General features: G+C 34.0%; 1 protein-coding gene across 6 annotated transcripts in view; it reads left to right on the forward strand.

Moving 5' to 3' along the window:
- Positions 1 to 23,987, forward strand: part of LOC111075963 (dynamin) — an 89,338-nt gene extending 65,351 nt beyond the window's left edge. For 4 of the 6 annotated variants that reach the window (XM_022369511.2, XM_022369512.2, XM_022369506.2 and 1 more), the window contains 2 exons: positions 13,998 to 14,153; positions 23,665 to 23,749. In XM_022369511.2, coding sequence (XP_022225203.1) covers positions 13,998 to 14,148 — 151 coding nt within the window. In that variant the 3' untranslated portion in view covers positions 14,149 to 14,153; positions 23,665 to 23,749. Of the gene's footprint in view, positions 1 to 4,202; positions 4,702 to 13,997; positions 14,154 to 23,664 lie in introns of those variants that run through there. The other 2 variants (XM_022369508.2, XM_022369509.2) reach the window with 2 other exon arrangements.
- Positions 23,988 to 26,279: the final 2,292 nt, after the last annotated feature.

Here is a 26,279-nt window from a genome sequence, read left to right on the forward strand (position 1 = left end):
AATGTCTTATAGATATCTTATTTCTACTCCAGACCGTGGGAAGGGTTCTTACATAATATCTATGGCCGAGTTATAGTCTGCGCGTGCAGACGGGCTGATCGGTAACAGAAGGTTACCTAATCATTAGCCCTGCAGTCAGTGTCCAATATTCCCGGTAAGGAAAGTCGGAGACTGCTGACTGGCTTGCGCATGTGGGGGGTTTTGCCCGGTAATCGAGAGTTACCTAAGCAATCGCCTCCCAACAGGTGTCCAATGTCCCCGGTAAGGTGATCAATATGCACCGGTACCGTGGGAAAGGAATGTAACTTTAGGGAAATTTGAGGTTTTACTTAGTGATTATTTATACGGTTATACATGTAGAAATATTTTCAACTTAAAGACAGGTGTTCCTGTGTTGTGACGAACCATGGGGAACCATGGTTCGTTACAACTTAAAGTTTGGGTCGCTATATCTTCACGTATATCTATTCCATCACAACGAATCAAAACTCTTGTGAAAGATCGTACAGTTTTCTTTTCAGTCCACAAAAATATTTTGGAATTAGGATGTGGTCTACTCATCCAGGACAACCTGATTTTTTACACGTGTAAAGCACAAAAATTAAATATAAAGGTTTTGTCCGATTCGACAAAGTTTAGAGTTTCCATACCCGTACTCGAAGAGTTAAGGGGTATACGAGGGCGGGTTGATAAATAGTTGACCTATCTAAGAAAACACGATTTTATTTTAATTATTCGTTATTATTTAGCTACATAATTTTTTTTTTCAGCTCTATATACTTTTTCTAGCATTTCTCTAATATTTGTAACCTTTCCAAAAAATAATATTTGTCGATGTCTTCAAAATAGGCATTTATTTGTGTTATGAGTCATCATTAGACTCAAATCCTTTTCCGCCAAGCCATTTCTTGAGATTTGAAAAAAAAAAAAAATACTCACAAGCGACTAAATCCAGAGAATAAGGTAGGTGAGAGAGCAATTCGTAGCCAATCCACTTTGGACTTCTTTTGCCTAGAATCACTCTTAAGAACCTACTTTTTTGACAGCTTTGGTCTCTTGTGTGTTGTGGTGGAGACAGGTCTTATCCACGCTTACAAAACGGCGAAAAAACTCGCTTTTATTGTGGTCAAACAACGCCAAGCACTCTTTCGAAATTATCACACGAGTGATTTTTTTTCGGTTGTGAGCAAACGCTTTGAGATCTCTCCCATACTGCGGAAAGCTTGTTCATCCCCAAGTGATCATTCAAAATTTAAACCACTTAACCATGGAGTTTCCTATGGCTTACAGAATATCTTGCAATTTCTTGCATATCGTTCGGCATCGTTTGTGCTTGTGACCGCACAACGAAATACAGTAAACCACTTTTAATACCCGTACTCGAAGAGTTAAGGGGTATGTTAGATTTGTGGAAAAATTGGATGTGTGTAACGCTGAGAAGGAAACGTTTCTGACCCCATAAAGTATATACATATATTCTTGATCAGCATCAATAGCCGAATCGATATACCCATGTCTGTCTGTCCGTCCGTTCGTCAGTCTGTCCGTCCGATTTTTTTGTCGCCTAGATCTCAGAGACTATAAGAGCTAGAGCAACCAAATTTTGTTTCCAGACTCACACAAAGAACGAAAATCTTTGGCAGGCACAATTTTAAAGATACGCTAAAACTAAAAAAGCAGTATCGTAGAGAATGCCCATATCTACCAGATTGCCAGATCTGAATCAGATCGGATCATAATTAAATAGCCATAATGAAGATATTAATTTTCAGTTGCTTCCCCGCCTCCCCCTGCTACTCATTCTCTTTCTCGTTCGTACACTCTGCCGCGCTCAGTGCGCGAGCAACCCCTAGCGGAGGAGATGTAGAAACTAAATGGTACATGTAGAATCTACATGTTAGATGTATAATATACATTGTAGATGTAGATAACAGATGTTGCAAAAAAATAAATTTTTTTTCATAAATTATATGCTCAAAAATTTATATACTGATTGAGTACGGGTACAAAAGTAGAGTCGCGTCAGGGACTTTTCTTCAAACGCAAAAGTGACCATGCCAAAACATTTTGGATCCTTAAGTCGATCAGAAGTACGTTTGATGTTAGAGTTATATTGTCTGTTGCATAGTGTAAATTATTAACGGGTGTTTATTAGATTAAGGAAAAAAAAATTTGTTGAAAAGCGATGTGCGTCCGTCTGTATAAACACCCGGAGGAGGCAGCAACATTTCTTGTGCAATGGAAAACTCCATTCCATCAAGGGTTTAAGAGATATTTAAAATTATAAACAGTTTTTATTGTGGTAGGCGCTATAAACTTTTTATCAATTCTCGATTATTACGCCTCTAAAACTATTTTTCTTACAATGAGAAGATAAGTGTGCGTTTTTTCTCTCCTCTAACCATATGGCTTAGATTATTTTATATGTCCAATTTAATTTCTTGTAAGATGAGTGAACCTATTTGCTAATACAATAACAAAATTGTAATATTCCTAAACTTATAAATATGTGAAGTGCCGCTCAACTGAATAGTTTCAACAATTCTCAAAAGTAAAGCCGTAAACAAGCTTCTCAAACAACTTACCAACTTTGTTGAAATAATTTGAATGTTATAGATCGATTTATTGTTAAAAAAACATGAAAGGAAACGTGTTTATAAGATACTACCTCAGAAACATTACAGAAAATGACTATTTATTTTAGCTCAACTGAATAGGTTAAAGTGCAATACTGCAGTTTGCCGTCTATATCGCTTGACATGGAACAAAGAGTCTTTTCCGATGAAAAAAAGTTCAACCTGGATGGACCCGAAGGTTAGAACTCCTACTACCATGACCTACGAAAGGAAGAATTTTTTTTAAGTCGAAACCACAGTTGCGCGGGTGGCATAATGGTGTGGAATGCGATTTCCTATAACACTAGTCGACACGAGTTTTCCTAAAGGAACAAAACCAACTTTTTCTAATAGATTTGGGGCTTAGAAATGGTTTAATGATATTTTTTTTTTTCCTATGGCAGACATTTTTTTAAAGAATTTTTGAAAACAGGTATTTTTTTTAATCTTTTTTCAAAAGTAGCGCTTCTTTTTTACATAACTCTAGTATCTTACGATATTTTTTTTTTTCGACTTTTCCTGGGTTTTTAAAGTCAAAACTTCGTAAAAAATAGCGCACAAAAATCATAATTTTTTCATTTCAATGCTTTATATTTCCCAGACGGTAAGCTGAAATCACAAAGTGTTTGGGCTTAACTTCTAGCTGTTTTAATTTTCTTTTCAAAATACCAAAGTTTTTTACAACCAGACGTAAGATACTAGAGTTATGTGAAAAAAAGAAAGCGCTACCTATAAAAAAGCTTAAAAAAAATACCAGTTTTAAAAAATTCTTCAAAAAATAATTCTTTTAAAAATTTTAAAGTCCCATATCTATCAGAAAAAGTCGGTTTGGATCCTTGAGAAAAAAAAATCCGATTTTGTCGAGTAGTGTAATGGGACTTGTGAGCTGTTCTTTTCCAAAACAAAGCCGTGTAACCTTAGGTGCGTCATTGCTGGCTGCTGGTGTTGTCGCGTGCTGAAACCCTCGTTTAATATTTTTGCCATTTGTTGTCTCATTTAGAATTCAGATGCCAACTACATTTTGGCTTTGGAAATTTCGCGCTGATTTAGGCCAAAATCGATGTAACCTTTTAAAGCGTTAAATTGCTTTTCGCGATCCATTTCACAAAAAATCAACGTTAATTGATTTTTCTCTAAATTGCAAAACAAAATGAATTGATTTATTAAGCGATATAGACGAAAAAAGAATCATCTTACAAGTACGTTTCTTAGAGACCGTAAACTTTTTTGATTTATTATCAATTAATCAATATATAAAATTAAAATTATTTTATCAAAATTGGTAAGTTGGTTGAGAAGATATAGCGGATATAATTTTGAAAATTGTTGAGCATATTCAGTTGAGCGGCTCTATATGTATTTATTCGGAATAATAATTGGGCAGTCTACTATTTCTTTTAATTACATTTTCAAATAAAAAAAAAAACCAAATTAACAAACATTTTTTCTTATCTCTTTTCTCTTTCTCTCGCAATTGTGAACCTACTCTACAACACATAACATAAAAACAATAATAATAACAATGTTATAAACTATTGCACATCCTAAACGATATTATCTTAATCAAACTTGTTCATCCAATGACAGACGTCGTTAAGTTATGGTCATATATATAGCTACTTACAACCATAACAATTAATGTTAACTTATTGGCTCTCGCTTTTACCAACCAAATCAATTTAAAACCTCTCAGTCTGCGAAAAAGACTTTTCCTCCGTCAAAAATGCGTACTAAAGAAAGCTATGAAAAGAATAGTAGAAAATATTATATATCTGCCTCGTGAATTTCATAAAAAAGAGAAATATGCGATGGACAGTGCGTTATAAATTCGCTTGACAAGAATTCTAGTACCAGTACTTGAAAATTTCAGAATTGCATTGAAGTAAATAAACCTATACAGCATCATACCTGTGTACATATATATATATGTACATATTGTTATATGAATGTATGAATGAAGATAAAAACCTTTTATTTACAGTGAATCAAAAATATTTACGCACACCACATAAATTTTGAGGAAACGTTTGCAAAAATGCTCATTTATATTTATTTCGATCGGATTTTGATATAGTAAGAATATTAAATAAATTACCGCATTATTATTACTCTTATATTTAATTTGTGTAATTTATCTAATGTTATAAAATATAATTAATTTATAATGACACAAAACAATATTACGCGTTTTGCAGAGAAAAGAAAATAAAATGACACAAACACACACAAGAAATAAAGTATTGGAACTCTGTCCAAATTTTCATATTAGTGATCTAAGCTGTAACAGGAAAAACACAACAATCAGGGAAAAATATATTTATTGTTTTCCAAGATCGTGTTAAAATATCATCTGTTTATTTATGAAAGGAATCAATTATTCAAACAAATCAATAAGATGCAAAGCTTTGAATATGAAGAAAATAAAACTGAACGTTTCAAATTGCAGTATCATATGTTTCCACATATTTGATTCAAAAAGATTGGCAAAAAAAAGTCGGATGAATATATGAGATAGCTTCCAATAGAGTAATCGATATTCAAGCGTAACAAAACCGAACTGTTAAAGTTTAGTTATGGTACAATACAAAAAATATGGAATATGCAACACGATTCATTACACTACCCGAAACGATTTTTTATCAAGGAACCAAACTAACTTTTTCTGAAAGATTTTGGTCTCAAAAATTGTTCGATATTTTTTTTCTATGTCAGATCTTTTTTTTAAAGAATTGAAAAAAAATGGTATTTTGTTATGCTCTTTTCGAAGGTAGCGGTTTTTTTTTCATATAACTTAAGTATCTTACATCTGGTTTTCAAGAACATTGACATTCTGAAAAGCTAATTGATGCCGCTAGAAATGGAACCCACGCGCCTTGTGGTTTTAGTTTACCGTCTGGAAAATATTAAGCTTTCAAATGCAAAAATTATATTTTTTTGCGGTATTTTTTTTTACGAAATTTGTACTTTAAAATGAAAGGAAAATCGAAAAAAAAATATATATCCTGGGTCCTTCATTTTTTGTGTGGAGGTGCATTAATTCAGCGAGAGAGACGACGGATCTAAAATTGGTTGGCCAGCCCTCCGAAAATCACATTTTACCGCTTATCGACTTTTCTTGAGTTTTTAAACTTAAAAAATCTAAAAATACCGCACAAAAATCATTATTTTTGCATTTGAAGGCTAATATTTCCCGGACCGTATGCTGAAATAAAAAATTGTTTGAGTCTAATTTTTAGCTGGATATTTTTAGCTTTTCAGAATGGGAAAAAGTTTATTACAACCAGATGTAAGATACTTAAGTTATGCGAAAAAACGAAGCGCCACCTCTGAAAAAAGTTTAAAAACATACCAGCTTTTTTAAATTCTTTAAAAAATATATCTGCCGCAGAAAAAGAAAAAAAATTATTGTCAAACAATTTCAAAGCCCCAAATTTATCAGAAAAAGTGGGTTTGGTTCCTGCAGGAAAAAAAGTTCGATTTGTCGAGTAGTGTTATTTAAGATCTGATCGAAATTATATGTAAATGTTTGATACAATTTTGGTGTCAAAATAATTGGAAAAATCGTGGTGTGCTCAAACTTGTTTGATTCGCTGTACATGCAATCCTCATTTAATATTGCGATATGTATGGCAAATTTTCAAAAAATATACATATTAATTATACGCACGAGAAAAGATTTAGTAACAATATGCATTCTACATATGTATCTCGAAATCTGTATCTCTTTTTTTCTCTGTATCAAAGATTATAAAACTAAAAATATATTGCGCTTAACTAAACAACATATTTTGCTTGTTTGTTAAAGTACAAAAAATAAAATGATGTACATATGGGCATTTCCATTACGTGCAACGGGTCACGTCGAACACGTCAAAAACTAAAATGAAAAGTCAAAAAAGTCAAATTATATGGGATTTGTATTTGACAATAGGCTTTACTTATAATTTTTAATTAGCCCTATAATTCAGGGACCGTAAATAATGATTATTTTTAGTTTAATAAAAAAGTCCCATACGTATAGACATAAATAAAAATGGATTGCACCAAAATCTTTGTTTTTGTACAATCTCTGCATTTCCGATTTGATTTTTAAATTTATGATTTTTTACGTTTTTCTTCAATGATAATCACTACTTTTGAGTAATTTAATAAACTTTATACATAATCATTATTTTTTATCAAAAAAATTCAATTTAAAAATAATGATAACAAATGATTTTTTTTTTCTCGCAAAATGAAAATCAAGATTTTTTTTATTTTTTTTCGTTTAAAATAAAAATCAACAGTAAGTAACAGCCTCTGTGTTTGAGTTTTCACCAATATTATTTCATATCCTTGTAAAGGGACCACAAAGCTACCCCCGGTACCAATTTATTGAACCTAATTACACTACTCGACAAAATCGAACTTTTTTTTTCCTCCAGGATCCAAACCGACTTTTTATGATAGATATGGAGATTTAAAATTTTTTAAAGAATTATGGTTTTCTTCTATGGCAGAACTTTTTTTTGAAAAATTTTTGAAGTCTGGTATTTTTTTTTTAAGCTTTTTTCAGAGGAAGCGCTTGTTTTTTTCACATAACTCTAGTATCTTATGTCTGGTTGTGTCTTATGTCTACCTTCGAAAAGGTATTTTTTGTTCCTTTTTTCCATATTTTAGGTTTGGTTAACGAATTTTAGCTCCAAAGTCTCTCCATAGATTTTAATGAGCGATACCTTGAACGACGCCCAATTAATGCACCTATACACAAAAAAATAGAGGACACAGGATATAATTTTTTTTCGACTTTTCCTGAGTTTTTTAAGTCAACATTTCGTAAAAAATAGCGCACAAAAATCATAATTTTTGCATTTCAATGCTTTATATTTCCCAGACGGTAAGCTGTAATCAGAAAGTGTTTGGGCTTAACTTCTAGCTGTTTTAATTATCTTTTCAAAATAGCAAAGTTCTTTACAACCAGACGTAAAATACTAGAGTTATGTGAAAAAACAAGCGCTTCCTCTGAAAAAAGCTTAAAAAAATAAATACCAGTTTTCAAAAATTCTTTAAACAAAAGTTCTGCCATAGAAAAAAAAATATCATCAAACCATTTAAAGCCCCAAATCTTTAAGAAAAAGTTCTCCAGCTATATCAAGCAGTAACTAAGTAGAGCATGCCCAGCTGCAGCAGGCTTAGCTACGCCGTATTAGCCCAAAGATAACAAAACGAAGCATAGAAAAAGAATAGATGATAAAATGAGGGCATGCCGTGACGTTAAGCGACCAAGGGAAAAGGCAAAATTACTTTACATACAATATGAATTGTTGTATGATTAGGCCGCGCGTGGTTGAGCATATCATGGGCGACCTGCCGAAGGAGCGTCTGGAAGGATCTCGAGCATATAAAGTGACGAGTGTATTAATGTGGGCCCTACCGATCATAGATCCGCACGAGGCCTCCGATCAAGTGCTACATAAGCGTGTTTATCTGCTTCAACTCTTAGGCCACACATATGGAGCTCGTAAGCATTAAAGCTTTTTACAGCCACTCGAGGAAGGCCAATTCAGAAGAACATTTAAGCGCGGGGCTAGCTTTTAAAAGGATATAAAATAGTACTGGTGAAAGGTCAAACGCAGAGACGCGAGGTCTTACTTACTCTTGATTTTTTTTTTGAGAGAAAAAAATAAAAATCTCTTATAATCATTATTTTTAAGTTGACTTTTTTTTTTATAAAAAATAATGATTATGTATAAAGTTCATTACATTCCTAAAAAATAGTGATTATCATTGAAGCAAACCGTAAAAAATTAGAAATTTAAAAATCATATCCTCTCCGATAACAACAACAAAACAAATTTTTTGGTGCAATCCATTTTTATTTATGTCTATTATTAGTATGTGATTTTTCTATTAAAAAAAAGATAATTAATATTTACGGTCCCTGCTTTTCGGTGGAAATGCCGATATGTAGTATGAAAAACATCATACATAAAAGTATCTGCCTTGGATATTTGATTAAATTTGCCGATGTACGTTTCTCCATATAAAATGTTACTGTTGTAGTTACTTTATTTTTCGGCAATGTTTTGAAAAACAAAATAAATGTTTGCTTATAAGTAAATCCGTACAATGGCCTGGATAAAAAAGCAATTCTGTAAACATGTGTGAAGTAGCAACATCGATATCCATATTAATCACAAATAATATGAATATAATTTTACTGCGTGAATTATATTAAAGAAAATTAAAGAAGCGTTGCACAAACAAACATATAAAATTTTCCCGTGATTTATATTTATTCCTTATTTGTATATGCTGTATTTTTTCCGTCTGACTCATCAACGCGTAGCTCGAAGAAATAAACCTACAAGTGTACCTTTTTGTATCACAAATTCCTTGTATGAAGTAATTACCTTAGAACATATCACTGGGTAGTTACGCCCCAAGTGGTTCTAAGTATTGACTTTGAAGGGCCTTTTTTTCGAAAGAAATTATTTTTTGTTTTATAGCCTATTCCCACAGGCCACCATCCACCATCCATTTCGGGGATGGTCCGTAAGGTTTTGCCATTCCGAAAATTTCCCTGTTATTCCACCATCCATCTGGGATTTTCCTAATTCGCACGTTTCTGTGCGGTATTTTTTCGATAATTGTCAAATGCAACCATAAATAATTGACATTTACAACAAAAAATCGGAATTCACTACGAAAGTGTAAACAATGACAGACAGGAAAATGGTAAAAACAACAAAAAAACATCTGATACGTCAGAATTGTATTAGCCACAAAAACTCGGTTTGTGGACTATCCTCTGGGAATTATTTTATGAATGCTCTGCAAAACTCATGCTTTTCGCTGACAGCCTTCCGACTATTCTGTACTCAGAAAAAGAGCGAGGCCTTAAACGACGCCTAATTAATGCGTCTATCTAAAACAAAAATTGCCAAAAATTGGCCAAAAATTATTTTTTTTCAACTTTTTCCGAGTTTTTAAAGTCAAAATTTCGAGAAAAAAAAAAAAATACGCAAAAAATTATGAAATTTGAATTTGAAAGCTTAATATCTTTCAGGCGTTAAGCTGCAGATACAAAGTATCTGGATACGATTTATAGCTGCGTTTGTCAGCTTTTCGGAACTGCAAAGTTCTATGCAACCAGATATAAAATACTTAAGTTATGTGAAAAATAGTATCACTACCTCTGAAAAAAAAACAAAAAAAAATACCAGATTTTAAAAAATTATTTAAAAAAAACTACACCATAAAAAAAAAACCATAATTCGTTAAAAATTTTTAAACCCCGAAATCTATAAGAATCTTAATTTTGGGCCACAGCCTAATTCTGATAGCTGGGTGGGGAGGTCGCTTCGCCGGAGTCGTGTATGGCTAGTGTGCCAAGTTAAAGACTGCGCAAGTCTATTAGGATGCTTGGCCTGGTACTTTGCTTTCACTTTGCAATTGCATCTTTAACTGATCCTACATTTAAGTCTTTATGGATAATTTCATTCCGTATGTACCATGGTGCCCCCGTGATAGTTCTTAGTATCTTCGATTGAGCTCTCTGGATTATTTCTAAATTACTAACGCAAGCATTTCCCCAAAGCTCTGAGCCGTATGTCCAGATGGGTTTGAGAACTACATTGTAAAAATATATTTGGTACTCCAGTTTTAGTGGTGAACGTGATTACTAGCTTTAAATTTAAGTAGATTTCTCTTCGCTTCGATGTGTTTACGCCAAGTAAGCCTTCTATCCAGATGAACACCAAGGTATGTTACTTCGGTGGTTTGTGGAATGTTGATATTGTATAGACATAAGGGCAAGTTTGTCTGTTTAACGTAAAGGTGCTTGCACTTTTGCTCGTTTACATGCATGCGCCAGTCGGCTAGCCATTTTTCTAAGGCCACGAGATGAGATGATAAGTGTTCCGTGGCCCTTCTTTGGCACTTGGAGCGACTTAATATGTCAGTATCATCAGCAAATGTCGAAGTTGTTATTATGCTGTTTGTCGGTAGATCTGCTGTGAATATGATTCACAGTGTCGGTCCAAGCACGCTGCCTTGCGTTACATCAGATTCAATTGGATGATATTCAGAGAGGAAATCTTTGCATCGTACTGCGAAACTTCTTTGCAGTAGGTATGGCTCCAATATTCCATGGATGTTCTGTGGAAGTAATATTTTGATTTTGTGGATTAGGCCATCTAACCAAACGCGGTCGAAAGCCTGGGCGACATCCAAAAAAACAGCGGAGCAGTACTCCCGTCTTTCAAATGCATTTCGTATCTCAGAGGTTATACGGTTTACTTGTTCAATGGTTCCGTGTTTTTCGCGAAGTCCAAATTGGTGAGTCGGGATGGCACCGTTGATGTGTAGGTGCTGTTTGATACGATTCAGGAGCAGCTTTTCAAATATCATTGATAAGCAAGGCAGTAGGCTGATAGGTCTATATGATGATGGCTTGGACTTGTCTTTTCCGGCTTTATGGATCATTGTGATGACTGATTTCCTCCATTCTTGAGGATAATAGCCCCATTTCATCATGCTGTTGAATATCACAGTAAGGAAATATACTTAAAGCTCGGCAATTATATGATCATTTTAGGGAAGATGAAATCGTGGCCTGGAGACTTCCTTTGCTTTGGTCTTTAATGTCCCTTGTGACTTCTCCTGATTGGAATATGATAGGCGGAGTAGCTTCGGGATTGTTGGTTGGTGGGAGCACAAAGCTTTTGTTGCTGGGTGTGGTTTGAAGACTTTTTCTAGATGGACGGCAAATGTATTTGCCTTCTCTTTGTTGCTGCGATCCCACTCTCCTGTTTGTGTACGCAAAGGTGATTCAATCTCGATTTTTGGGCATACGCCTTATTTTGCTTTCCACAGTGGGAATCGTTTGCTAGTTGGGGAGAGTTGCTCCATATAGGATATTTGATCTCGGTTTTTTTCATCTTCTAGGGCTCTGCGTAGTAGGTGGTTGGCTATTTTTAGCCGCTCTTTCGAGGAAGGTGATCTGTGTGCTTGCCACTCTCGGCGAAGCCTTCTCTTTTCGCGTAGCAGCACTTCAATGTGCCTAGAAATACGACTGCTGTTGGAATGTTTATTAGATGCTATTATTGGTGTTGAGTATTTTGCCGCCAGTGACATTGAGGATACCAATGCTTCGACTGACCCATCAATGTCATCTTTACAATTAATATTTGGGCAGCTATCAATATGAGAGCTTATGTACTTCCTGTATTTGAGCCAATCTGTTTTACTAGAAGTTAGAAAGTGTGGGCGTTCCGAAAGCTGTGGATGGTCGCAAAGGTGAAGTAGAATGGGCGACTGATCCGATGATAGATCTGTAAAGTGATCTTCATTAATCTGAGCTTGCAGCACCCTTCGTGTAACTGCAAAATCAATCAAGTCGGGTTGTTTGTTTGGATCTGTGGGCCAATATGTGGGCTTGCCCGGAGAGATAAAGTCTAGCTGGTTTCGTGGGGTTATTATAGCGTTATATAGTTGTCTTTCTTTCGGGTTGGTAAGTCTAGATCCCTAATGGGTATGCTTGGCATTGTAGTCACCAGCTGCTATAAATCAGTCACCTAGTAGGTCGAAGAATGTTACAAATTCTGTTTCGGAAATGCAGAAGCGTGGTGGGCAGTATAGTGCGGCTAGGTTTAGGTAGCCACTCTGAATTTCTATATGAATTGCTGTTGCCTGTAGATAATGTGTAGCAAATGAGGGCAATGGATAATGCCTAATGCGATTCTTGATCAGAACGCCAGTACCTCCATGTGCCTTGCCATCGTGATGATTTGTCGCATAGAAGTTATAGCTATCGAGGTGAAAATAGTTTTTATTTGTTAGGTGCGTCTCTGATATGAGCATGGCGTCAATGTCGTGTAGAGCGAGGAACTGTAAGAGCTCGCACCAATTTCGAGGGCGTTTCTATTATTTTTTCCAACACAAAAACGGGGTCGACTAGACTACTGAAAAGACTACTGAAGCCTCACTCAATGTCCGCAAGCGGACTCAAAAAAAGCATTAGTGGACAAAAACCAAGGGACGTTCAAGTCTCGCAAAAGTTGACGTGTGCGATTATTCCTAATGTGAATAGCTCGTCCGTGTAAATTTTGCTAGCCGGGAACAGCGTTTGCGCCGTCCCTACTTAAATAATAAATATGCGAACAAAATAAAATACGAGCCAAAAAATATTATTATACCGGTACTCAAAAAAAATTAAGGGGTTTATTATATTTGTGGCAAAAGTGGATGTCTGCAACGCAGAGAAGGAAACGTTTCCGACCCCATAAAGTATATATATTCTTGATCAGCATCAATAGCCGAATTGATATGTCTGTCTGTCCGCCCGTCCGTCCGTCTGTCCGTCTTTTTTGTCGCCTGGATCTCAGAGACTATAAAAGCTAGAGCAACCAAATTTTGTTTCCAGACTCATGTGATATCACACTGATACAAGTGTATTTCGAAATTTCGCACCGCCCCCTTCCGCCCACACAAAAGACGAAAATCTGTGGCAGCCACAATTTGAAAGATACCAGAAAAGTAACGCGTAGTATAGTATAGAATGACCATATCTACCAGATATCTACCAGAATCTGAATCAGATCGGATCATATTTATAGCCAGAATGAAGAATTTAATTTTCAGTTGCTTCCCACACCTCCTGCAGCATGAGACCACCACTACTCATTCTCTTTCTCGCTCGCACACACTCTGTTCTGTGCAATGCGCGACCTCTGCGGAGAAGATTTAGAATCTACATTGTTTATGTATAATCTACATTTTAGATGTAGATAACAGATGTAGCAAAAAAAATCTAAAATGTAAATTTTTTTAAAATTCTACATAAATCATGAGCTCACAAATTTATATACTGACTGAGTACGGGTATAAAAGTAGAGTCGCGTCCAAAGAATATTAATATTATTAGTGGGCTACTATTAATATTACTTTCGGCTCGTTAATTATATTAAAATCGTATCGTAAAAGATATTATAAAAGGCTCGCAAAAGATATTATAAAAGGTCCGCAAACAATACCTTCTGCGAGCTACCGAAAACGAAACTTTCACTGCCACAAACTGAGCGACTAGTGATTAATTTTCGTATCGTTGTCGGATCTGAACTCGATAGTTTTACCCGTTTGAGTTTCTCACTTTTGCTCCACTGCGTATGTTATTTATACGCATTGGCATTCTTAGTTGTGTAGTTTATTTATATAATTTTTATTATTTAAATTCTTTGCGTCACGAACTTGTAAATTTTTTTTTTTTTTTATATATCAGTGTAAAATTAAAACAAATGAGTGAAAATACACAAAGTGGTTTCAAGCGAAACGATACAATTATATACAAGAAATAAATTAAATTAGCGGAAAACAAACATTTTTTTTTTTACGAATTTCCAGTCGTGTCACTGGAGCAGTCGGCGGTGCCATTACACAGCAGACTGGGGCCAATCGCTATGTACCGGAGAACATGCGTGGACAAGTAAATCAAGCCGTAGGCCAGGCAGCCATTAATGAGCTTTCCAATGTTTTTTCGTCACGATTTAAGTAATTCAAGTAAGCAAAATCATTCTATACTAAAAAATAAATTAAGGAAAAAGCAACACGCACGAATGCATCAGAAGATAGGAGAATAACTCCAAAATCAGCTTATTAGTACGGAATCAGTTTTCTACGATATTAATTTATTTTATTATACTGGGCTGAGGATCCTTTTTTCCTTTGGTTTTGATATTTTGCTATATATTTCCTACCAAAAAATGATTCTACATGTAATTCTTCGATTATAAAGCTTTCCTGTTCCTGATAGTTATTTTGTTTGTGTTCGAAATTATGTAGGTCTATGGAATTTAAATATATTCTTATAATGAATATAGTACTGCGTAAAGCCAAACTAGTGTTTGTTTTATCAATCTAGGAAACAAAATTGTGAGTCTAAAGGTTGATACAGTCGATAGTATATGTGTTAAACAGAACAATTTAAATGTTGTTTAGTATTTAATCGTATAACATATGAGGGTGAGCCAAATTTGAGTACTTCATGTAAACATTGAATAACTTTGACATTTGTGAACCAATACACTGCTCGTCATTAGGTTAAAAAAAAAAGAAGTAAAAAAGTGGAAAAAAGTAAATGCGATAATAAGATCCCGTTATATGTCTTTTACTATTTATACCTGTGCTCAAAAAAGAGTTAAGGGGTATATAAGATTTGTGGTAAAAGTGGATGTGTGTAACGCAGAGAAGCAAACAAATTTAAATGTTAAATTTTGTTTTTAAATTCTAAAATTGTAAAAAATCATAAGCTCAAAAATGTATATACGGACTGAGTACGGGTATAAGTGGAGTCGCGTCCCGAGAAGCAACTCACACGTTCCTTCTTGTTTTTTTTTTATTTTCGATCGTAAAATATGCTGTTTTTTTGCATCAGGTTAGCACATGCTAATTCCGTTTCTTTGTTCTTCGGTATTTGAACACGTTTTTTTTTTGTCTGATTATGTGATATATTTACTTTATAATGGGTAAAAGAAAAAAAGCTATCTGTCGCAGAAAATTAAAAAATTGAAGCTTACCAATAATCCAAGCTGTCAATAGGTAAAATATCCAATAAAAATCGGAATGTGTCGTAAAGTTACATCTAATTTTATATGCAATAAATCGGGATATGGTAAAAACAATGAAGGCGACAATAATAGAGTGATATCGAATGCAGACAAGAAAAAAATATTAAAAGGGGCATCGAACTGTAGAGTCTACATCCAAGATCAGAGACCAAAATTTGGTGTTAAAGCAAGCTTTTCTACGATACAGAGAGTTATAAAGAGTGATAAAGAATGCTTAATATTTAAAGTGACCTAATTTAAAGAAATAACTCACACTTAAAGATGGCCGAAAAAAGATTATATTTAGCAAAAGAGCAAATGTCCTGAAATTTTGATTGGCGGTACGTGGTCTTTTCGGATGAGAAAAAATTAGTTTAGAAGAACCCGACTGATACAATTACTATTTCCATGATCTTAGGAATGAAGAGCACCTGTTGGATCGTCTTCAAAGTCGTATGGGAGGAGTGATGGTGTGATGTGCTATCTTATACTATGTTCAATGTGAGCTTCAGTTTTTGACAACAAATATAAATGCACAAACGTATAAAAAAGTACTTGAAACTCCTTTTGAAAATTTGTTTAGAGATTTGTCATGGAGTTTTCAACATGAAAATGCTCCGATCCACACGGCCCGTGTGAATTAATCATGGATTGAAGACGAACATTTTAATTACCGCCGTACTCACCCGACATAAAAATAATATAAAAAGCGTGTGGATGGCTAGCTCGCAAAGTTTACGAGTCTGGTAAGCAATATTCTATTAGAGAAGAACTTATTGAAGGCATCAAAAGTGCTTGGTCAACCATTTCTATAAAGGATGCGTCATAGATCCTGACGTCATTCTCAACAAGGCTGGATCGACACATTACTAAATTGATTGAAATTAGTTAAAATAATCAAAATTATAAGTTTAAAAATTAATTCATGTCTCAAAGGCTAAAAAAAACTACTGTAAAAGTGATATGTGCTAACCTAATGACAAAAATAACAAAAAATGTTCTTGTTGTCTGAGGAAAACAAATTCTACAAAAATATTTAAATGAGTAGAAACAAAATTTTTAGTTTTATTCAACTAAGAATTACATGGGCTATAAACAACAGCAATTTCAAAATCTTAGCTCTGTTAGTTTTCATCCAAAATTACAAAAGCGAGAGGTGTGCTAACCTGATGACGAGCAGTTTTTTAATTTAATTTGGTCATTTACAATTTATTTAGATTAATTTTTTAAAGCAACATCAATTAAGTGACATTAATATTGGATAAAGCAAAATGTGCCCCTTCTTCTGCGCTTTCCATTTTTTCCACTTTTTTTAGCATCTCGGGCGGCGATGATTTCGGCACGAATATTTGCCTTGAGATCGTTGCTGGCTTTTGTTTTGCTTTTCAATGAACCCCACAAAAAGAAATCTTCAGGTGTCAAATCTGGGAATCTGGGTGGCTAATCAATATTGTTGTAAAAAGTGAATTGTTTTATATGCAGTGTGGCATGTCGCCCCATCTTGTTGAATCTAGTAGCTTTTGAGACATTTTTGCGGGCATTTGCAGGCAGGCATAATGAACCAACACATCTGAACGAACGCCTTCTTTTGGTGTGACTCGATGCATACTTAAAATTTTACTGAATTTACCTTTCCAACAATGGTCTACTCAAATCAATCGGTTCACAAATTCAATATTCAATATTAACAGGGAGTACAACATTTTTTTTTTTTTTTGCATTTTCAACGGGAAACCTGTTAATTTTGTTATCTTGGCTTTTTATACCCGTACTCAAAAAAGAGTTAAGGGGTATATTAGATTTGTGGTAAAAGTGGATGTGTGTAACGCAGAGAAGGAAAATTTTCCGACCCCATAAAGTATATATATTCTTGATCAGCATCAATAGCCGAATTGATATGTCTGTCTGTCCGCCCGTCCGTCCGTCTGTCCGTCTTGTTTGTCGCCTGGATCTCAGAGACTATAAAAGCTAGAGCAACCAAATTTTGTTTCCAGACTCATGTGATATCACACTGATACAAGTGTATTTCGAAATTTCGCACCGCCCCTTCCCCTCCCACAAAGGACGAAAATCTGTGGCAGCCACAATTTTAAAGATACGATAAAACAAAAAACGCAGTATCGTAGAGAATGACCATATCTACCAGATTGCCGAATCTGAATCAGATCGGATCATAATTATAGCCAGAATGAAGAAATTCATTTTCAGCTGCTTCCCCTTCCCCCTCCTGCAAACGACAACTCAATTCATTTTCCTTCTCGCTCGCACACTCTGCCGCATTCAGTGCGCGAGCAACCCCTAACGGAGGAGATGTAGAATCGAAATGGAACATGTACAATCTACATGTTAGATGTATAATATACATTTTATATGTAGATGTAGATATCAGATGTAGCAAAAAAAAATGTAAAATGTAAAATTTTTTTTTTTTTAATTCTAAAAAATCATAAGCTCAAAAATGTATATACTGACTGAGTGCGGGTATAAGTAGAGTCGCGTCCCCAGAAGAGACTCACACGTTCCTTCTCGTTTTTATTATTAATATTAAAGCTTTTATTTTGTTTTTAAAAAACCGTTTTTAGAAGTTGAAACCAAATTTTACAAACAATTTTAAGCAGAAAAAAATTTTTTTTGCTGAATGAGTTGGACAATTTAATTTGGTGAAATCTATTGGATATACAGCTGTGTTCACTGAAATAGCAGTGCCGCACCTCATCACTTTCAAAACACTCTTTGAGGCACTTCCAGCTATCCAAATTGAACAAATGATACCTTTTTAAATAAAACGGACTGTTAGCATTAGAAAACCGAAGAAATATCCACACATTTGAGTTCCATCTTTTTGTTTTACATGACATAAGCCGAATACCCATCAAATTTGCTGTTCAATGAAATAGCAGTGTTTTTTTTAGAATATTGAAAAAATCAACGAAACTCAAATAAAAACATATATTTCATGTTCTTCATGTTTCTTGGGCTTTAATATTTAGTTTTTAATCAATTTGGTTTTCATTGCGAACTTACACCGGCCGAACATGGGTCATTAATCTCTTGCCAACGCCTCAATAGGATTTGAACCAATAATCCTTGAACCACTTGCTAAAACTTTGGTCTGGTTGACGGATTGGCAGTTGCAACAATGTATTTGGTATTCCCCCATAAGATTTCGATGAGATTAATATCCAGTTGGACAGTTGGCCATGGCAAAACGTCGATCTTTTCCGATAAAAATCAATTCCTAGCGAGCTTTTTTGAGTGTTTCAAGTCATTATCTGGTTAAAATATCCTTTTAGCAGGAATTTTTCAACTGTAATATGAATGTTATGTATTCTAAAGTATGCCTACATACACAGCTTCGCTCAAAACCATACTATACTCAAACGCCAGGCCAGAAAGTACTAGCTTATATGAGCTGGGCCCCATAAGGCTCAGCATAGCATGCCCAATGCTATATTTTTCATGATTTTAGGTGGTAATCGGATTTCTGTGAATGCCAAACATATTCTTTTGAGTCTATCTTACCAAATAAAACAACTTTACTATCATCGGTAAAAAGTATTTTTGTCACTGTGACACAGGCCATTCCACATGCGTTTTTCCAAACTGAAGTCGTGTACCCATGTACTCTCAGACCCAAACGCGGAACTTTCTGGGACTTCTTGCATTCAAATAATGTGTAATCAACCGTCTACGAACTGTCACATCACTGACAGAGCGATTAAACATTTTTTTCATAATTTTTGAGGATATTGAAGGCATGGTCTTGCCTTCGACCATCGCAAACCATCCTCTAAAAAATTAGTTTTTCGCATACAAAATCAATTTCCAGTCTACTTCTTTTAGTTAATTGGGTTAAATACAATAGTGGGAGTGCATACAACTTAATTTTCAATCCCATTATACCTCCTGCCTTTAGTTTTTAGCCTAACTCTTAGGTCTCCTCTTCTTGACCGAGCAATGATTTCTTCAACGCTTCAAAATCAAAAGTACCCCAATGTCCAAAACTTTCTTTCATAAAATTATTTGATATCTGAATTGAGCTTGCGGATGGTGACTTATTTAAATTAATTTGTTTTGTTTTTTCATTTTTAAAAATTAATTTAATCCAGCACTGCTATTTCATTGAACAGCAGATATCATGGGTAGTTGTCTAAAGTCATGAAAAACAAGAAGATGGAATAAAAATGTAACGGGGTTTCTTCAAGTTTCTAATGCTAACATTCCAGGCTTTTCGTAATGATATCACTTGTTCAAATTGAAAGACTAGAAATATCTCAAAAAGAGTTTTGAAAGTAGTGAGGTGCGGCACTGCTATTTCAGTGAACACAGCTGTATATTGATACCATTAATATCGTCATTAATCAGTTATTGGCAGTAAAAAACCTGCACAAGTTTTTGCGAACTAGTTAACTAAAGGGGTAACGACATAAGTCCGCGCGACATATCTCCGCCCATACATTTTCCGCGCGGAGATATGACGCCAAACTCCTCGCGGCGATATGTCGTTTTTGAAACGACATATGTCCGCCCAGAATTTAGCGGAGATATGTCATTTTTGAGACCGCGCGGAGATATGTCGCTATGCCTAACTAAATACATATATACCTGAGCTAATCTTCTTGATTTTCACCAATCGTTAATTTTTAACAGTAACTAAAAAAAATATAAAAATACGTTATTATCAATATGAACAATATGAAAAAACCGACGATTTTTTTCTTTTTTTTTAATGTGTCTTTAACCAAAAAAGTGTATTTTCTATTCGTGGTAGCAACACCCAAACATTTAACAAAAATTTAAAGGAAAGTTTTATAATTTTATTTAATAACAAAGAACAGAATAAGGAGGTGTCCGCTTGAAACAAAAAAATAAAAAATTCTTTCATCAAATTTTGGCTCAGCCTACTGTACATACATATGTGTATTAATGAGTATAGCTGCTGTGTCCGCTTACTTATTAATTAAAAATAAAGAATTTTAATAAAAACATAAAATTAAATAGTACCTTAAATAAAGATATAAAATTATACGATTTGAAAAAAAATGTACCTCCAAATCCTTAACTTAAATTTTTTTTTAGCCAGGCTAAGCTTTTAAAATATTTTTGTAATACCCGTTATTTACATTCTTTATTTAAAAGTATATAGATTAGTATTATCGATCTCGAGATCTAGCTTATGCTAAATCGGAGATAATGATTAGGTTAATCAGTATTACATTGTTAATTTTCTTTGATTAAAACTGTGAACGCCTTAAAATTATTTTGTAACGACCTATCCAACTACGGCAAAGTAAAGTTTGGAGACCCTGTGACAACGAAGGACCGGAGGCAGGTCCGAACAAAAGTAACCTTTTTTTCGTAGTGGTGCTTACATAAGAATGATCGGTCTATTGGGTAAAATAATAAAAATTCATACCTCATAATATTTTTACGTTTTTACCGCTCGAATTTCCGGATAGACGAATTGAAATATAAAGTTAGCTGTACGATTGTGAGAGAGCTTATGTAGAAGAATTCTAATTGTTTCGTACAATTACAGAGCATGTTGACTATTCCCAGTACATCCGGCATGAAATACCAGTTCTTGGCCTAGTTGATTAGCCGATTTTGTAACACTGCCCTCTGTATCAGCTTATTCGTCACCAACAAGTTCCGAATCGCTTTCAGAGCACGGCCTTGAGTTTTTTTTTTTAAAGACATTCCATACATGACCACCCGAATCAACTACTCTAGTTTTCGAGGGATCAAACTTGCATTATCACATATGTGCGTTTTTGTTGTCCGCTAGGTTTATAAATGGTGATGTTTATACCGATAAATTCAGGTTTTTGTTCCTTCGCCTCAGCAATGATTATTGATTAAGTGAATAACCACAATTTCCAAGAATCCCCAGAATCAACAGTCACGTAAAATTGGAATATTTCTTCGTAAACTTAAACTTAATTATAGGGCTAAATTCGTAATTTTTTATTATCAAAAAAATTGTAAGCGGTTTTCTATTTCTTCGCTACCTTAGATCCTACATAGTACTTTGGTACTTAGATCCAATAACGGTTTGCTAGCAAAGAAATAGCATGTATAGCAGTCAGTGATGTGACCAGCGGTGTGCACTGCATTCCGTACGGTTACACTGCTCAGAAAGCTGTTTTGTTTAAAGTAAACAATGTTAATGAAATGCACTACTTAGGCTGGGGTCGCTTTTCCCCAGGCATATCCTGGGCTCCTTAGTATTTTATTGCCAAAAGAATGTGTCTGACTGTCAGCAGCAGCAGACGCCTCCCGTGCAACCGACGGCGAGCACCGTAAAGAAAACATGTTTTGAAAACAATGTTTATTTTTATATTCATAAAAATTAAAAAAAATAATAAATTATAATAACCCTGTAATTGTCCTTCATATAGCTGCCTTAATTAGATTCAATTTGTCTTCATTATTTAAAGCATAGGTGGGCACGCCGTGGCCATTTTAGTTGTTTTTTGGAGGCGCCAGCAAAGATTGGATTTATGTTTGTTCTCTTTTGTTTTTAATTTTATATTTTATCGCGAAGGCGAATATGGCATGACTATAATTTTGATGATTTTACGTCGACAGACGGATACGAGAGTGTATGACTTTTCTTTGCTAGCAAACAGTTTTTGGATCTGAGTACTAGGATCAACTGAATAGTAGGCTTTGGGGCGTATTTCAATCGATATAAATAAAAGCTATCGTTTTAATATCCCATTCTAAGAGCTGCTACATCGATAAAACCAGGAATAGATCCTAATGATCCTAAAAAATTAAGAAAACTGTATAGGGGGATGGAAAAAAGAGTATGGTCAAACTCAATTTTTACTCTAAGGTTTCAGTCCTTTATTGACTCAGGAGGGGCATAGTGTTCATTCTACTCCACTATATTTCAATGTCAGTCCAATAATAACATTTTTCAGTCAATAATTTATTGTCAAATATTGTTTAATGATTCTATCATAGCAAATCTTAAATTTGCAATTTGTAAATTCTGTCTGTAATGATCACGTAATGTCCCCAGAAACTGGAGAGGATCTGGATCAATAGTGTTTATTTTGCTGTTTGTCCTTCACTTTTAATGAAGCAAATAGTTCATGCAGGAAGTTAATTTTTTCAAGCGATGTTTTTGTTTTAGAACTTCTTAACAACACAGGATAATATTTCCCGTTTTCGGTTGCAATAATTAATCAACAGTGATTTTCATCGGATACAGTTTTTAAAATTATTTTTTTTATAGCATCGATACTTGTTGATTGTTGTAATGATTTATAGTTAAACTTTACCATATCAGAAATAAAAAATCATAATTAGCTGTCCATGTTTGTCATAGCTTTTGAAATACCCTTAGCAAGATTATCAGCTCAGTGTAATAGTTTGATGGAACAATTTAATAAGCGTTATGCTACAAAATTTATAAAAAAAATGTCGAAAAATGTTTGTTACCTAAAAGAGTTTTGTGCAAAATATCAATCAAGCCAGAAATACAGCAGAGTTTATAAAAATAATAACCAAAGTTATGAAAAAACAGAAGAAAAATATTTTCTTACCCATAAAAAATGGTATTTTTTTTCACATTTCTTAACTAGCACTTGTATTTAAAAAATATATATATATCCTCTTCTTTTTTTTTATATTTGGTTAATTGGGAAATTTTGGGAAAATACCAAAAATAATTGTACTTCGTATTGTAAAGTTTTCTGGTAATTTTGTATGTAAACAATTGAAATATGCACATACATATTAAATTTGATGTACAAATAACAGAGCAAATGTTTAAAAGTAGAACAAAAATTGGATACAACAAAATCTTTATTGAAACTATTCACTGTTTTAATGATAAAGTGTATTAAATAACATTCAATAGTTTACTTTTTTTCGACATCTTCACTTTAAGATTCAATATAGTTTGATTCACCCATACATATTTCGACATGTATGTATATGAAAACGATAAAAATTTAACTTCAGTTGATTTTTATTAAAAAGAAAGTATCTAAGCCTTTATATATAAAAATTTCATATATAATTCAATGTGTTGAATATTTAGTACCAAAAATATACAAACAAAATAAAAAAGTGTTATAAATCAATATATTAAATATACATATGTTAAAAGATTAAAAACTGAATTTCACTACAATATACCTACTCCATTTTTAACCAACAACGACTTTAGAAAAAAATATTACTGGTAGCACAGTTAACTTCACCACCTTTTTTTAAATTCTTGCCATTAAAATGATCAGAAAGTAACAATAAAATTACTACAGATTAGGTTTCCTCCAACATTTTTATTTTACTTGACAATATTGTGTGTTTATTTAAATTAGTTAAAGTATGCTGTCCACCTGGTGAGTTGAATTTTGGTAAAGCTGTGCTTGTATATAACAAATCAATTCTCCTCATGTCGTATTGGCCGAACTTTGAGTAACCTTTTTTTGTTTTGCCTTTCACAGCCGTCCTGTCATGAACGTGCCGCCAAAACTTCCAGATCGACCATCCTACTATGGTAATAGCACCAACGGTCGGCAATACTGAGACGACTGAAAGGAATCGCGTTTGAATTCCTCCTCCAAGTTGTATTATTGTTTATAAGTCTTTGATATACTGAGTATGATATGTATTGATATGCCATTGCGCAGTTTAAGATTGTATAAATTTATATGTATATTCAATGGTCTGAAGTAACGCATCTTAATTAAATAGGATAAGCTTCTTTCACGGCTCGTCAATTCTTATAAAAATAAAAAGTATTTGCCACAATTATTTTGACCTTTTTAATATTTTAGAATTAAGATAGACCCATAAGACATGTACATTCAACGAAAACAACCACTCTAAAATTACATGCATTTCTTGCTTCTGAGTATGAAATGCGTAGCCACTCAGTATCCCCTCAACTTGATTTTTCCTTCGAATAATTTTAGCGATATTTGTTCATTCAACAATTTAGAAGTTACTTTTTGGCAGGTGTCCTTGCCATTAAAGCCACCTCTTTTTACCGACGTTTAATAGTTTGATCCGAAATATCATGTGCAAAACGTTGTGGCACCTCTGATCCTATCGTTCACCCCCATTGCCAAGGGTGGGACAAAAAAATAGTAATTAGCTAGTACCAAATAAATTTTTTTTTAAATATTGATTTTGTTATTAGTTTATAGGAAACAAAATAAATTATTAGAAAAATTTTGTTTTTTTTGTAAAATGTATTTTTTTTATTTGAATTAAATTTTTTCTTCCGTTTGGTCCGTTTTCAAGTATATGATATAAAAACAAATTGGTATGTATTATTGTTTAAAATTTATGTAACGACAATGTTTAGCTACTGAGATTTTTCAGTAGCGTTGTTTTGCGATATGGTTTACGAAAATTCGACGATTGTTTAGGTACATATGGTTTAGTGTGCTATATAATAGCGGCCGAACAATAGTGACAGATGCGCATGCAGTAGCGATAGCAAAAGAAACCGAGTCAGTTGGATAGGATCGATTCAAGGTAGGGTCAGATTGAAGACGCGAGGGGTCGGTTCAAGACAGTGTCAGATTGAAGATATATACCAAGGCGATGTGCGAGAAGTGATTGCAAGATCAAGACAATCAAGGGCAAGCGGACGGAAATGACCGTGCCCCAATGCGAGGGGGAAAGCGACAGATCAAAAGAGTTATAGCGATAGGCGATAGAAAGAAAGGTTCCAGACGAAGCGGCTAAAGAGAAATAGGCTGATGCTACATATGTAGATATGTTGTTGACAAAGTTAAGCATTGGGCAGTATAAATGACTAACAATAATAGGTATTTACTCTACTGCTGCAACATTGACTATGATCTACGGACTATTTGGCTGCGTAACCAAACAGACAACAAAAAATAAAAATCAAAAGAATATGATAAAATTTGCAAAAAGCACCGACTAGAGACATCGACATGAAATTTCAGAGTGCGGCTTTTTTTTTTGTCGCTGGGTGTATGTTCGTAGAAGTCGAGAGTAAATCTGTATGTATTTTGGGTCGCAAAACTTTGATTATAACCTTAAAATATAAATAGAAAATGAAAAAACGTGATATATTTTAAATTTTTTTAAGGTGCGCACTTTTTTACCCATACTCGAAGAGATAATGGGTATATTAAACTCTTGGACAGGTGTGTGTGGAAATCGATCTCGTTTATGTGACCACCGCGAGAACATTTGAAGCGACCTATATATTCGTTGGATCGAAATTTGCACTCGTGTTTTGTGTGATGCTATTTGTTCCGAATTTGACTGGGGGAATCATTCGAAATGATCAAAAGCTATAAACAAGTAATAATATATCTGGGGTTTTATGAATGCTAGGATTAATGCAAGTTTTTAATGAATACCACTTGATTAAGAACAGTTACTTAGGCGTTTTTTTTAACGCAGATTTTGGAAGCGAATCGTTCCGCAAAAATATTGTAAAATTAGTTTGTGGTATCTAGTTTATATTTTAGTCAAAATTGAGACCAACAGAATATTAACATCCGAAGCAAAAACAAAAATCTTTACATGTAGGGAGGCAAACCTTTCTTATAAGGAAATTATTAAAATAACACTACTTGACAAAATCGAACTTTTTTTTCCTCAAGGATCCAAATCAACTTTTTCTGATAGATATGGGAAGTAAAATTTTTTTAAAGAATTATGGTTTTTTTTTATGGCAGAAAATTTGTTTGAAGAATTTTTGAAAACTGGTAGTTTTTTAAAGCTTTTTTCAGAGGTAGCGATTCTTTTTTTCACATAACTCTAGTATTTTACGTTTGGTTGTAAATAAATTGGCTATTTTGAAAAGATAATTAAAACAGCTAAACAGCACAGGGTGGGAAATATAAAGTTTAAATTTCGTAAAAAATACCACACAAAAATCATAATTTTTGCATTTTAATGCTTTATTTTTCCCAGACGGTAAGCTGAAATCAAAAAGTGTTTGGTCTTAGCTTCTAGCTGTTTTAGGTATCTTTTCAAAATAGCAAAGTTTTTTACAACCAAACGTAAGATACTAGAGTTATGTGAAACGAGAAGGAACGTGTGAGTCGCTTCTGGGGACGCGACTCTA

This window comes from Drosophila obscura, unplaced genomic scaffold, assembly GCF_018151105.1.
Source record: "Drosophila obscura isolate BZ-5 IFL unplaced genomic scaffold, ASM1815110v1 contig_58, whole genome shotgun sequence".
NCBI lineage: Eukaryota > Metazoa > Arthropoda > Insecta > Diptera > Drosophilidae > Drosophila > Drosophila obscura.